The 12,197-nt window shown below is 37.4% G+C and overlaps 1 protein-coding gene across 2 annotated transcripts; it reads right to left on the bottom strand.

Moving 5' to 3' along the window:
- Positions 1-1,380: 1,380 nt before the first annotated feature.
- LOC122411296 (macoilin-1) lies at positions 1,381-10,402 on the bottom strand. Of its 2 annotated transcripts, none has more exons than XM_043420028.1 (8): positions 9,161-10,402; positions 7,753-7,894; positions 7,402-7,658; positions 7,160-7,226; positions 6,835-7,045; positions 5,808-6,510; positions 4,168-4,640; positions 1,381-3,448 (listed from the first exon to the last, which is right to left on the bottom strand). In XM_043420028.1, exons 1-8 carry the CDS (start codon positions 9,238-9,240, stop codon positions 3,186-3,188), a joined length of 2,196 nt encoding a protein of 731 aa, XP_043275963.1. In that variant the 5' UTR covers positions 9,241-10,402; the 3' UTR covers positions 1,381-3,185. The 2 variants fall into 2 exon arrangements, with proteins under 2 accessions (XP_043275963.1, XP_043275964.1); XM_043420029.1 differs by having other exon boundaries at positions 6,838-7,045.
- Positions 10,403-12,197: the final 1,795 nt, after the last annotated feature.

Genomic DNA, 12,197 nt, shown 5'->3' with positions numbered 1-12,197 from the left:
ACTAATTTCAAAGAAGATAAAGAAAAAAAAAACATGTACGATATGTTTTAAGTACATCGAGTGTTCGGAAGCTCGTTTAAAACAACACAAGTTTTTTTTGTCATAAATCGTAGAAGACAATGCTTGGAAGCGAGAAAGAAAGTAACAAAATGTAATTCACAACCTACGATCTATAATCTCATCGTTAATTATCCGTCGTTTGACGCAAAATACTTCAGTTTTTTCACCCTCGACTGTTGGGCTTAATAATATACGATTAAAAACAAAAAAAGTAATTAAAATCAAGAATAATTGAGAAATATAAATGTAATGAAAGAGAAAGCAGATGAAATTAGTCTTGGCCCTTGTGCTTAATCGACTTAGGGAAAAAAAATCAGAAAGCGTATTTAATTGATCGTTGAGTATAAAAAATGGTAATAAGTACTTTTCGCGTATTTTACTTAGTAAGTAACTCGATCAAGGTTTATAATTAGGAAAAAATTATCATCTTTTCAGCCAAAAGTACGTAGACGCGACCAAGACTCGTGAGAAAAAAGTAAACGTCTTCAATAACGTAAAAAAAAGCAAGAGAAATGATAAACTTCAAATATATGTATATACGTATATAAATATTCACAACGATCGAAACACGTTTCAGTAACTTGTAAAAATAATAGTTTACCGACTACAAAGTCTTGCATCGAGGTTTAACCCAAATATAAATACAACAGCCAGCAGAAGAAGAATGAATGAAATAAAGGCGATTCAATGAAGATAAACGAAAAAATAAGAAAATCACTGCTAACACATTCTCGATCAGGTACACTAGTTTGATGGATTGCATTTGCAGCTCATGCGACATATCATTTCGCGCAATAAAAAAAATACACAGAAAATGAAATGAAACGTAATTAATAACGAACGATGCAATGACTTTTGCGCGAATCGAATATTAGGAAGCAATTGCTAAAGTATAATAAATTATGATTAACAACCTTGTACAAATGTGACTGTTTTTTTTTCATGCACGCAAATGCCACGCTGAGATTAACCCAATTTTATGAAGCCAAGTGCAAAAAAGTGATTTTTTTTTACTTGTTCGTACAATCGCGTCGATCGTGTATTTTGTGACGAATCGCCAAACCGACTTTTCACATTCCTGTCTGCCGAAATTTAAAAAAAAATGCCTGCACAGGTATTACATATCACATTGGCAAATATTTTTTTTTTTTAAACAATATTCAATTTTTTAAAAACACATAACTCACTGGCTTAAAAGAATTTCAGGCGAATTTTGAAATCGGCTCTTCGATAGTAATTCAAAATCTTAAGAAAAATTCGATTTTCCCCTTCACTTTTCCAGGGTTTAATCGAAAAAAAAAAAAAAAAAAAAAAAAAAAAAAAAAAAAAACTGGGAACGATTTTTCACAGTATGGGTTAGCTATTTTTTCTTCAGCACAAAGATTTTTCATGTTGCGCCGTAAAAAAAATGTTATTGCTTCTTCTTTTAGACTGCAAGATTTTTGTTCTATTTTTTTCCGTCTTTTTAATAAAACGAAATTCATGCGAAGAAAAGAAAAAGGATTTTTTGATGATTCTCGTCCTACGTATAATAGTGCACGTATTTGTGAGCACAAATCTTACTCGCCATTTATAATTATCGGGGGGCTGAGATATAATTTAAAAAATGAAAGACTTTTCGTAAAACCTTTTGCTTTTTTATCAGTTTCGCTGCGAATGTGAAGGATGAAAAAAAAAAAATAAAAAAAAAAAGTTTTATCGTAAAACTTATATGAAATACCCTATTCCACAGAGAATCAAGTTTCAGATATTCTATGGCTTATCTGAGTGTTGATGATATAGAAAATGACGAGAAGATGAAATTAAGTGCTAAATTTAATGTATTTGTGCTCCAAAACTGCTTCCGGTTGACTAGTTCACTGGGACGGTGGGATGCCGATGAAAAAAGAAGAGAAACGAAAAATGATGATGAAAGCAATTGTCATGACGATGCCCCGCTTCAATAAATAAACGGGCATGCGTGTACTCGAAATGTCGGAAAGAAAGTGATTTTCTTCACATACGACTAATCAAAAAGACGCTTCAGAAAATTAAATTAGGAAATAATGAATAAAGGAAAAAAAAAATAAAATTTGCATCCGCGAAAGACACAAAGCGTGGCTGAATTCCGAGTGTCCATGGCTACGACGAAATAACAAAATAAATCGATTAATTTCCGATGAAATAAGAGAATGAACGATTGCGAATAGAGACTACAAGGCGGACTTATTTTTGTTTGATCTAGCAGTCGGGAAAAATCGAAAAATTTCATGACTAGCCTGCACTTTTTTCCAGTCCTTTGAAAATTAACGTCGCGATGTAGGTGTCTGCGCGCGTATGTGGGTTAATATCGATTGTAGGAACAAAAATGTTTCACAGATAAAAAAAAGGTGGAACGCAAGATTCGAAGAGAATTGGAAAAGCATTTAGCTTCTGAGCTCCGAGACAATAGAAGAGCCTGGAGCGTGCGCCAAATTCACGAACAATCTGCGATCGTGTAAATTTCGTTCCGAAATTCACATTGAAAAACAGAAAATTTCACGTGTTTTGTATACGGAAGATTTTTGAAAGAAGAGAAAACCTTCACAGGCAACAAGTTGAATTTTACCGTCGATTCAAACGTACGAAACGTTAAGAATATTAAAAAAAGAATAATAATAAACCAAGTTCGAGTGTTAAATCGAAATTTAGTCCTTTGTTTGGAAATAAAAGTATGAATATATTCTCGACATCTCCGTTCATTGATCTACTTCGAAAATAAAAAATGTGTAGAAAAGGAAAGTCACTTGTTTCACTCGCTTGATCGAACGATGGATAGTTCTAATCAACGAGATTTTTTTCTCAACCAGACGAGACGAAATGACATTTAAAAGAAAAGAAAATGAGAGGAGGAAATCAGCAACGTAGCATCGTGGAGGGCTTGTTGTGTGTACTTGAACTACGATTATACCGATACTCACGATCACCCAATTCGTTTCTTATGTTTTATGTTTTTTTTTGTTTTTCTCCTTTCATTATTCGCGTAGAAAGAAATCAGAAACATGCTTTCCTTTTTTCTCCGTTTTGCAGTCTGTACGTCAGTTCCATATCAAGGTAGCGGTGAACGCGAGCGCGGATTTCGTGACATGGCGAGAAACGTGGCGAATTCAAGCTTCGGTTGAGGCAACCAACGAGCCCTTCGGTGTGTAAGCTGTCGCGTTCGGATCGAGGTTCGAAACTGTACAGCCCGGACACGGACTCTCGTTACCTCGCATCTTCGAACCACCCACTCGGACATCGTTGTTCAACCGTAACTTGGACGTCGAACACGTTGGAGCTGGCCCGAACGAATCCTGTGGCATTACTGCAAGATCCTGCGCTATTTTTGCCTTGAGCAGATCGATCTCTTTTTCCTGCGATCTGATCAAACCTGAATACGCAACAGAAATCATTACTATCCTGTTTATTCATACGACTTTGATGTTAAATTTATGAAGAAGTTCATTGGCAACTTTTTGTCTAATTCTGGAATAAAGATACTTCAAAATTGAGAAGTTATAAAAGAAAAAACCTCGAGGCAACATGTCACAAATGAAAATGGGTCGATACGTTGATAAAAACGTTCACCGAATTACGATATGACCGGTTCTACGGTAAAATATAACTTTGGATTGGAATTCAAGATAAACATTTCGGTAGAGTAACAAGAACAAAAATAATGTTCGCAAAACATATTTTTTATCCATAAGTAGAAGTGTACTCGTTTGAAGTACACACAGAATCTGTGATACCAATAAAAATTGTTTTCTCATGGGATGCGAAATCAAGTGACCTCACAACATAACCCCGATTCATTGTTAATTTATTTTGTAGATTTAGTTTATTCTGTGAACAGAATTTCGAATATTCTGAGTTTGAGGGACAATGAATTCGAGTATAAAATTATTTTTTTTGGTTTCAGGAAAGTCGACATAAATTTTGGAAATAGAGCATTACGACCCCTTTGTAAAATGCTAAGCAAAGACTCAGATCTACGATCAGAATACGACTATCCGAAAAATTCATAAATAAAAATTTGTGGTTTTCCGATGTAAATTTCATCCACATTAGAAAATCGAGTGATAAAATGTTGAATGAATTGGTACATACTTTCACGAATCTCAAGTTGACGTTTAGCTTCACCAAGGGCGGAAAAGAGATCGAGTTTTATTCGCGTTTCCGCGCTGAGACTATTTTCGAGATGTGAATTTTTGTCCTGTAAAGCACTGAGAGCGCCGAGCAAGATTTCGGTTTCACCATGATTATCCTTGCATCGGGAAGAATCCTTTTCCAAAGCTTGGCATCTCTCGTCCTTACTTTTGATCTCTCGTCTCAGAGTCTTGATATCCTGATCCATTTGTGCTGTTCGACTTTTGCAAGCGTCCGTGCACTCTTGTCGGACAAGCGGCGGGAGTGGTGGCGGTATCGACGATCTCGCCTCCTCGGCGACTCTTCGTGCTCGTCTCTCGCTTACTAACGAAGCTTCACAAGCTGTCCGTTGTCTTCGTTCCTCCGCTATTCGTCTTTCCAGAGACGACATTGTCTGTTTGTCAACTTGGCGAGCGGTAACGAGCCCGTGCAATCTGGTGATCGAAACAAATGAATAAATGAAAATTTACAAAAAAATGAAACTCTAGCTCATGTAAAAATTTCAATCACAGATTTTTATTATTTATCATTATAGGTACTCCGTGGCTATAGAAAAATTATTTTCAAATATCCATTTCTTAAAATAGCGTTAAAATTACTTTTTTTGTTGTTGTAAACTTTACTATGTATTGATAAAGAAGGATTGTGGGCACATTAGCGATCACTCCAATAATTCAATAGTATATTACACACCTAGGGAGGGAAAGTAGACTACTTCAAACCGCGGGCAGTGATAAGCACGCGGTTTGAGGTGGTCTAGTTAGCACCCCCGTGGAGCGTATGCTATTTTTCACCACACATGCACCGAAAATTCAACCTTCCGATTTCGGAAAATTGAACTTTCGGCGCATGTGTGGTGAAAAATCAAATTTCGTACTTGGAAGTTGAATTCAACGGTACTTTGCTTCGAGGATTTTATAATTTCACATAAGAAACGTTAAAGGGGGAAGACCCTCTAGAACTTTCAATTTTTGTTTCTTTAGAAACAAAAATTTACAACCTAAATATATTTTCAATGTTTACCTAGCATCATAGATTGAGCTTAGATAACTATAAATTATTTTTAACTTTACAAGAACGAAATTGTTAATTGCGTTTTTTTAAGCTATCAACTTGGAATTTTGCATAGATATTCTTTATAACGTATTGGCCGTTGGATATATCTAAAATTTTGTATTAATTATTATTAAAAATATTGTTTTTAGCAATTTGTTTATAAATAAGTGTAATTTTTTGCTTTCGGTGTCCAAATTTTCATATTTTATTCCGTTAAAAATAGGTACACATATCGCGAAGTAAATTATTTGAATGAAAAACTTTTGATTGGTTGAGTTCAGTTGACTACAAGGGGCTCGGCGTTCCACAGTGCAAATTAAAGGAGCCAAGTTTGAGTAGCTGGAGCACCGTCATTTTGTTTTTTTATATAAAAAAATGTCGTGTATACATTTGAAATGTCAATACGTAATTTCATTTGACATAATAAATACTTTCAGTTTTTTGTGAAAAATGATTGAAAGAGCTGTTGTCTGGAGGGTGTTCCCCTTTAAATAATTTCATAATAAGGGATTCATGCAATACTATAAAAACATCTTGAAACTAACTTGTTTTGCAGCTGCTCATTGTCGTTCTGTAACTGTTGAATTTCTTTTTTAGCTTGTCGCTCGCCAATGACCAAATTATTAATTAAAGATCGAAGTTCCTGTTCAATCTGTCGGCTGATTTGCAAATCCGATTTCAAGCGTTTTATGTCAGCCTCGAGTTTGCGACATAGCAATACCCTCTGACAATATTCGTCTTGTTGTTTCTGTTGTTCAACCAAAGTGTCGATTGTACTTTTGGCCTGTCGTCCTTTCCGTTCGCGTTGACCGTTCACCGAGGTTGACGAATCTCTGCTTTCTTTGACGTTGTTCCATTTGCCACCTGCCGAACCATTTGACTGTGTCTTCACGGAATTGTGCGATGTGCTACCTCCGCCTCCTGATCCTCCGCTGCCCTTTGACGTTTTGTCTTTCTCAACCTCATTCACATCGAAATCGTTCACCGAACTGACTCTCTCGATAAATTGTATATCGCTGTGCGAGACCGTCGTTCCATTACTGTGAACAAATCTCTTGTCACTTTTCTCGGACTGTGACGAATTTCCGGTATTGTGTTTGTGTTGTTGTTCCTCCTGTTTTTCACCCTTGTCCAAAGACTTTCTGTGATTGTTCTTTGTCGTTGCACTTTGTGCTGGCGAAACACCACTCGTACCATTTGGCACACCACCGTTCTGTATACTCGTCTCTACAGAAGAACCGCTAGATCCTGATTTGAATAATAATACTCATTATTTTAAGGCTTGCGAAGATGTATGTCCATCAAAATGAACGTAAAACAGATTTGAAAAAATCATTTGATCACTCACTAAATTCATTATGAACAAAATTAACTGTAACGAACTAAAAACCGTAAATAATTTTAGTAAAAATATTTCGTTTTCGGGAATACAGTCATGATACTAAGTTTCTACCGACAAATCAAATGCAGTAATCTTGTTGACGAATAGGTAAGCATATGATGTAACGTTTTTGATAGAAAAATGTACTTTTTTTTTGGATAAAATGCTGCCAATTTTTTATAAATACAAGCTACCTCTACTCTTTTCCGGACTTGGATTGTACTGTGGGGCTGGCCTGTGCGGTTGAGACTTTGTGTTTTGCTCAGCTGTGATAAGCTGAGCATGTGGCTGTGCCTGGGACTGAAGCTGCTGCGTTGGCGAGGTCTGTTGATCCGCTGGTAAAGCTTGTTGCAATAACTGCAGGTAGAACTCGTTCTCTTTCGCTACATCTTTTTGTTTTCTCTGTTTAAAATTGTAATGAGATTGAACACTCAAATAATCATCTTATTCTTGCCTTAGTTTATTTCATTGTTGGTAAATGGTTTACGATCAGCAATCCTGTTGCCCAATACGAACCTGTCTCATTCTGTATCCGACATAACTTTTGAAACCAAAGCCCAAAGTTACAACAGGATAGCCAATGCTGGAAAATAAACGTTACAAAATCGGGTATCCATCAAAACATTTCAAAAAAGGATCTTGAATACCAGTTGTAATCAAGCAAGAGAGCAAATTTTTACAACAATTTCTCCAAGCGTTGCACCACAATATTTTCAGTATCGATGAAGAATAAATTGCATGACACAAATATATCTTACCAATGTGCAGCGAAAGGCCTACACAGATCCAGATGAAAGGGCATGTGTCGCAAGTCTCGCAATCTCACAGCAGCTTCTATGTAGAGGAAGAGTAACCACAACATAACGGTGGGTAAGCACACACCTTTATCCGTGTGCCAGACGTATTGCACCCAAACGTATGTACTGGCTGCGAAAAATAGCCAGTGAACAGGGATAAAAAAAAAGCAAATCATATCAGACGTTAGGGCGATGCAAATGAAAAATACTGAGAAGGCCTGTAACACAAAAATGAGAATAATCAGCTTTAAAATTGAGCAGATCATTATTTCTATTTTCAAAAGAAAATCGTTTTCATGTGAAATTGCTTACCAAGCCTTGGTACTTGAACGAATCGTAAACGCTTCGAAGTAGTAGCCAAAAAGGCCACAAGAATTCAAACCTGAATTCCAAAATGAAATCTGCCAGAATCACCATGGCCCATAGTAGCAGAAACTTCAGATAGAGCAGTGTGCTGTAATTTATGAAAACAAATTGAAATGGAAGTATCGTAAGCTGATAGAGTGTCAGCAAAGTTTTTTATAGTTGACAGTTTCTGTCATCTATAGTATTATCAAAATTATGTTGTATTATTTTCATTTAAAACTATCAATAACATTCTTCACATTTCATTTTCAAGCTGCCTTGAGTTTGATAGAAAAATGTGAATTTACTTTTGTTTGTACTGAAATTCATCAGCAAAATGTTGTTGAAATCAATGCTCAGTCAACAACTCAGTTAGACTGGCAATCTTCTTTGATTCAATGTAACATTTATTCAAAAATATTCTTAAATCTCAAGTAGATTTTGCTTCTATTTAGACAGTGAATTAATTATTTTTTTTGTGCATTCGATTCATTCAATAGTAACGCCTTGAGTCATAAGTCAGTTTATTCATGTTGTCATGAGGTAAATATAATATTTTCAACTATTAGAACAATTAATATTCTTTACGATATATGGAAAACTAGCGGAAGGGATATTTTGGTTATTCTTATGCTTGAACTAGGTACCAAGTTCTGGAGGAAAGAATTCGTGCCGATATATACATTTGGCCTCGATACCATTTCTCAATTGTTAGTGTATCAAATGTCAAACAAGAAATTTTATGTGAAGCCGAAAGCAAAACAGCTCCGTTGTTCTTCAAGTTCTTTTTGCCTGTTCCATGATACAGAATGGATATATTGTTGTATATTTATTGAAGTATCTTACTTATGGCATATTACTTTTTTTTTTCAGTGACACATTCAGTAACAATGCTTAACCGCATTAACACGATGCATGGTGCTGAGTTTGTGCAGGATCTTAATCAGCAGCGAAGCGTAAGGTTTACAAGCGCTTAGGAGTCTTACAATCGTTAAGTCCGGTTATGTTATCATCGACATAAAAAGTCTGAAGCAAATGAGTTGGAGCAGCCGTTGGAAAAGGAACAGACAGAAGACCAGAATTCACTGCACATTGAGGCTATGTTTTGGTGGAAGACCGATGCATTGTGAGAATTAGAAGCACAAGGTGGAAAACTTCATTAAAGTCAAGTGATACAGTTTCAAAATAAATTTGAGGGTAAAAAAGAACTGTAGAGGGATAACATGATCAGATAGTTCCGATCATTACGACGCTTGGCACATATGCTCACAAAGTACTTGAAAATAAGGACCAATTTTGATGTATGGGAAACAGAAAGAAGGGATGGCATGGATAATGGGAAATGTGAAGAGAACAATAATTGTTGGAGAGTTACCTTCCATAGATTCCTTCGGTGATTTTGTTGCGTTTCAAGGGCCTCCGGAGCTTGCCGCACTCGGCATTTCTTCTCTTCATTATCCCCTCGTTAACCTTTTCGCGCCTGTTGCCACTTTATTGCGCGAGCTCCCCCACCCCCCAAACGTCCGGCACCCGTGGGCCCCCCTCCCCCCGTACCAGCAAGGCGTCCGCGCAACGTTAAGAAAAAACAGAAAATAAGGGAAAAACAAAAAAGTGAAGACACGAGGAAACGTGTTTTTTTGGATATGTCCGAAGAGGAATAAACGTGGGATGTTTATGCACGGGAAGACCGTGTTTTGGCCTCTAACGGAGCAACACTGCGCTCTTATCGGACTATCTCTTTTGTTGTCATTCGTCCCGTGAACGGAGATTCGAGCTCTTACGGCGATTCACCGAGCAGCTGATTGGTCCATACCGAGACATGGCGTTAATAAAGTAAAACAACTAAGAAAAAAAGGAAAATAACCGAGAGTAACAAAATCTCTTTCTTCCTCCGTCGGACCCCCCCTTCACTTTGGCGCTCAATCTAATCCTTGCTTGCCATCAACCGCACCAACGCACGATTCCGCAAGCTCGAACGATTGTGTACACTCTATGTATTGTTGAACACTTGGTATAATTTCTCTGAATACCCGCGTTTCACGCAAATTAAGCACGTGCGCGAAACACTTCTCTTTCTCCCTCTCTCCTCGACGTTTACAACGTCACATGGAGAGAATTATTGCGGAAATACGAATGCCCGGTTCCGGGGGGCCTTTATCGATCGCGCACAGGGATGACGGAATATATGCCCTCGCACTCTTATTCTCTCTCCCTCTCACCCTCTTTCCAACAGGAACGAACGCGCGCCGCCAAACTTCCGCACACCCGTACCCGTACACCTCTCTGGAGGCACTCTCGGCGTCGGTGCACTTGCACTTTTCTGTCTCTTTTATTCTCACGATTTTTCTGCGCCCTTTATTCGGATACCCTGCTTTACTTTTTTCCCCGCACAAACTTATTTTGTTTCCCTCAAGCCCTTTTCTCCACTGTCTTATTTTCTCGCTCCTGCTCTTTACTCCCTATGTTTTTCTCGATCGCTCTGCTCTTCTGGCTGCTCCTGTCTCTCTCTCTTTTTCTCTTCCGCTCTTCGATTCACTCACTCATTTGCTCAATATTACTCGTACTTCTCTTTCTCTCTTATTCTCACTACTTTTGCCCACTTGCCAACCCACCACCAGTGCTACCAAACCAGCTGTGCGCCAACATGTGCGAGTGTGCTGCGCTCTCGCCGACCCTATTTAGCTATATATATGTATACAGTGAACAGTGATATGTTTTCCTCTCCATATACACCGAAGACTGTACAGATATACGTCAATATATTCTCATCAACTTCTTGTATTATCCTGACCGGGGAAAAAAACGCATTCAAAAATCTCAATTTTCTATTAGCTGTGACAAAATGACAGACACTATATATATATAATTGCTACACGAAACTGATGAAATAAACAAACAATAACTATATACATTTTAGCTACAGTCATAAAAACTAGTTTCAAAATTTATAACTTTTCCTGTCAAATACCGAAAGGCCGTTTGTGATTTGATAGTTGCCGCTTATTTTTCGTCAAACTTCGTGAATCTATATATAGGTACTACGATAGGTTTGCTTGTTTGAAAGGCTGAGAATTATTGAATTCGAATGTATCCAGAAAATATGTGTATGCATTCTGGAATCAGCTTTCCGAAAATCTCGCGTTCGCATCCGCACATCGTCGTAACGTACAATAATAAATATAGTTAACACAATACAAATCCGAAACTATATGCGTGCCAGAAATAGATTCGATAAAAAAAAACACAAATGGAGGGGACGGGATTCAACTCTGGGTGGGTATTTACACCACGCCGCATTCCCTCGAGAAAAATATTTTTTCTCGTTCTCTTTCCTTTATTATTCGAAATTTGTCACCCACGCATGAGAAAAATTCTTGTTATCTCGTTTTTGTGCCACTGCACGTACACGTGTCACGTCTACGGCAACCCGATTGATAAAACACACACGAGAGTCTCCGAATCTGGACCACGTCCAATCGGTAAAAGTTTGGAATGACTGGAGTGATCTATTAGTCTCGCGGTCGGTAAAGTAGAAACTCAGTTTTCACGGATCCACTTGCTGGTTCTCTCGTCTTTCGTACGGGACACGAGGGCAGTGATATTGCTTCAAAAGTTAATTAAATAAATAATAAAATACAAAATGAACAAGTCCATTTTAGTTTTTTTACTGTAAAATGCAAAATATTACTCGACAGTAAAAAAAAAATCGCACTTGCGCGCGCATAACTTCGGCAATAGCCGCAGAAGAGCGTTTAAACTCGCTCACGAGAAAAGCTGCGACGGACAAACAGCGCGAGTCCTACAGTTACGAAACTTTCATGCGACACCAGTTTTCTCGTAAAAAAATTATTGAACATTTCATTTTCTCTCCATTTTTGGTTTAACAATGTTACATTTCGAACTCTTCAAAGATTTGTGTGAAAATACTTTCTCTTCAAAATTTTGTATCAATTATTTTCATATTCAAGAATTTTTGGTGCGTTTTAGCCCTGCCATGATCCCTTCCATTTCTATTGAACTTGACAACTTTCAGAACATTTTTTGGTTAGAACGACACTTGAATACTACAGTGAAAAATTGCACTGCACTGTTTGCGAGTCCGCACAGTTGTCCGATGCTGGAGCACCTCAGAGCTACACACTGAAACGTCGTTCGATTAAATACCCAGCGCAGTTGCCACGAAGGCAACTTGCACTGCACAATTAATACGCTGAGCAGTCGCCAAATTGACACATGATGCTTCACTTTTCGTTAGATCGTCATTCAACCAGGTAACATACAGAAATATAACTTTGGAATTATTACGAGCGATTTTGTCATCTTTTATACATAAAATACAAACTTTGAATGCAAAAGAAAATTTGACATTTGGGAAACGTTGAAAGGTTTTGAATTTTCATTTTACCTAAATA

Source organism: Venturia canescens, chromosome 5 (genome assembly GCF_019457755.1).
Source record: "Venturia canescens isolate UGA chromosome 5, ASM1945775v1, whole genome shotgun sequence".
Classification (NCBI taxonomy): Eukaryota; Metazoa; Arthropoda; class Insecta; order Hymenoptera; family Ichneumonidae; genus Venturia; species Venturia canescens.
The sequence above is the reverse complement of the archived record's forward strand: the minus strand, read 5'-3'. Positions and strand labels throughout refer to the sequence as shown.

Excerpts from the sequence above, each read along its gene's own strand:
- LOC122411296 (XM_043420028.1), bottom strand. The coding sequence starts at position 9,240 with ATGAAGAGAAGAAATGCCGAGTGCGGCAAGCTCCGGAGGCCCTTGAAA. Across the intron at positions 6,511-6,834 it reads TCCGGAAAAGAGTAGAGGTA|GATCTAGCGGTTCTTCTGTA; the intron begins GCTTGTATTTAT and ends TATTCAAATCAG. Across the intron at positions 4,641-5,807 it reads AATGAGCAGCTGCAAAACAA|ATTGCACGGGCTCGTTACCG; the intron begins GTTAGTTTCAAG and ends TTCGATCACCAG.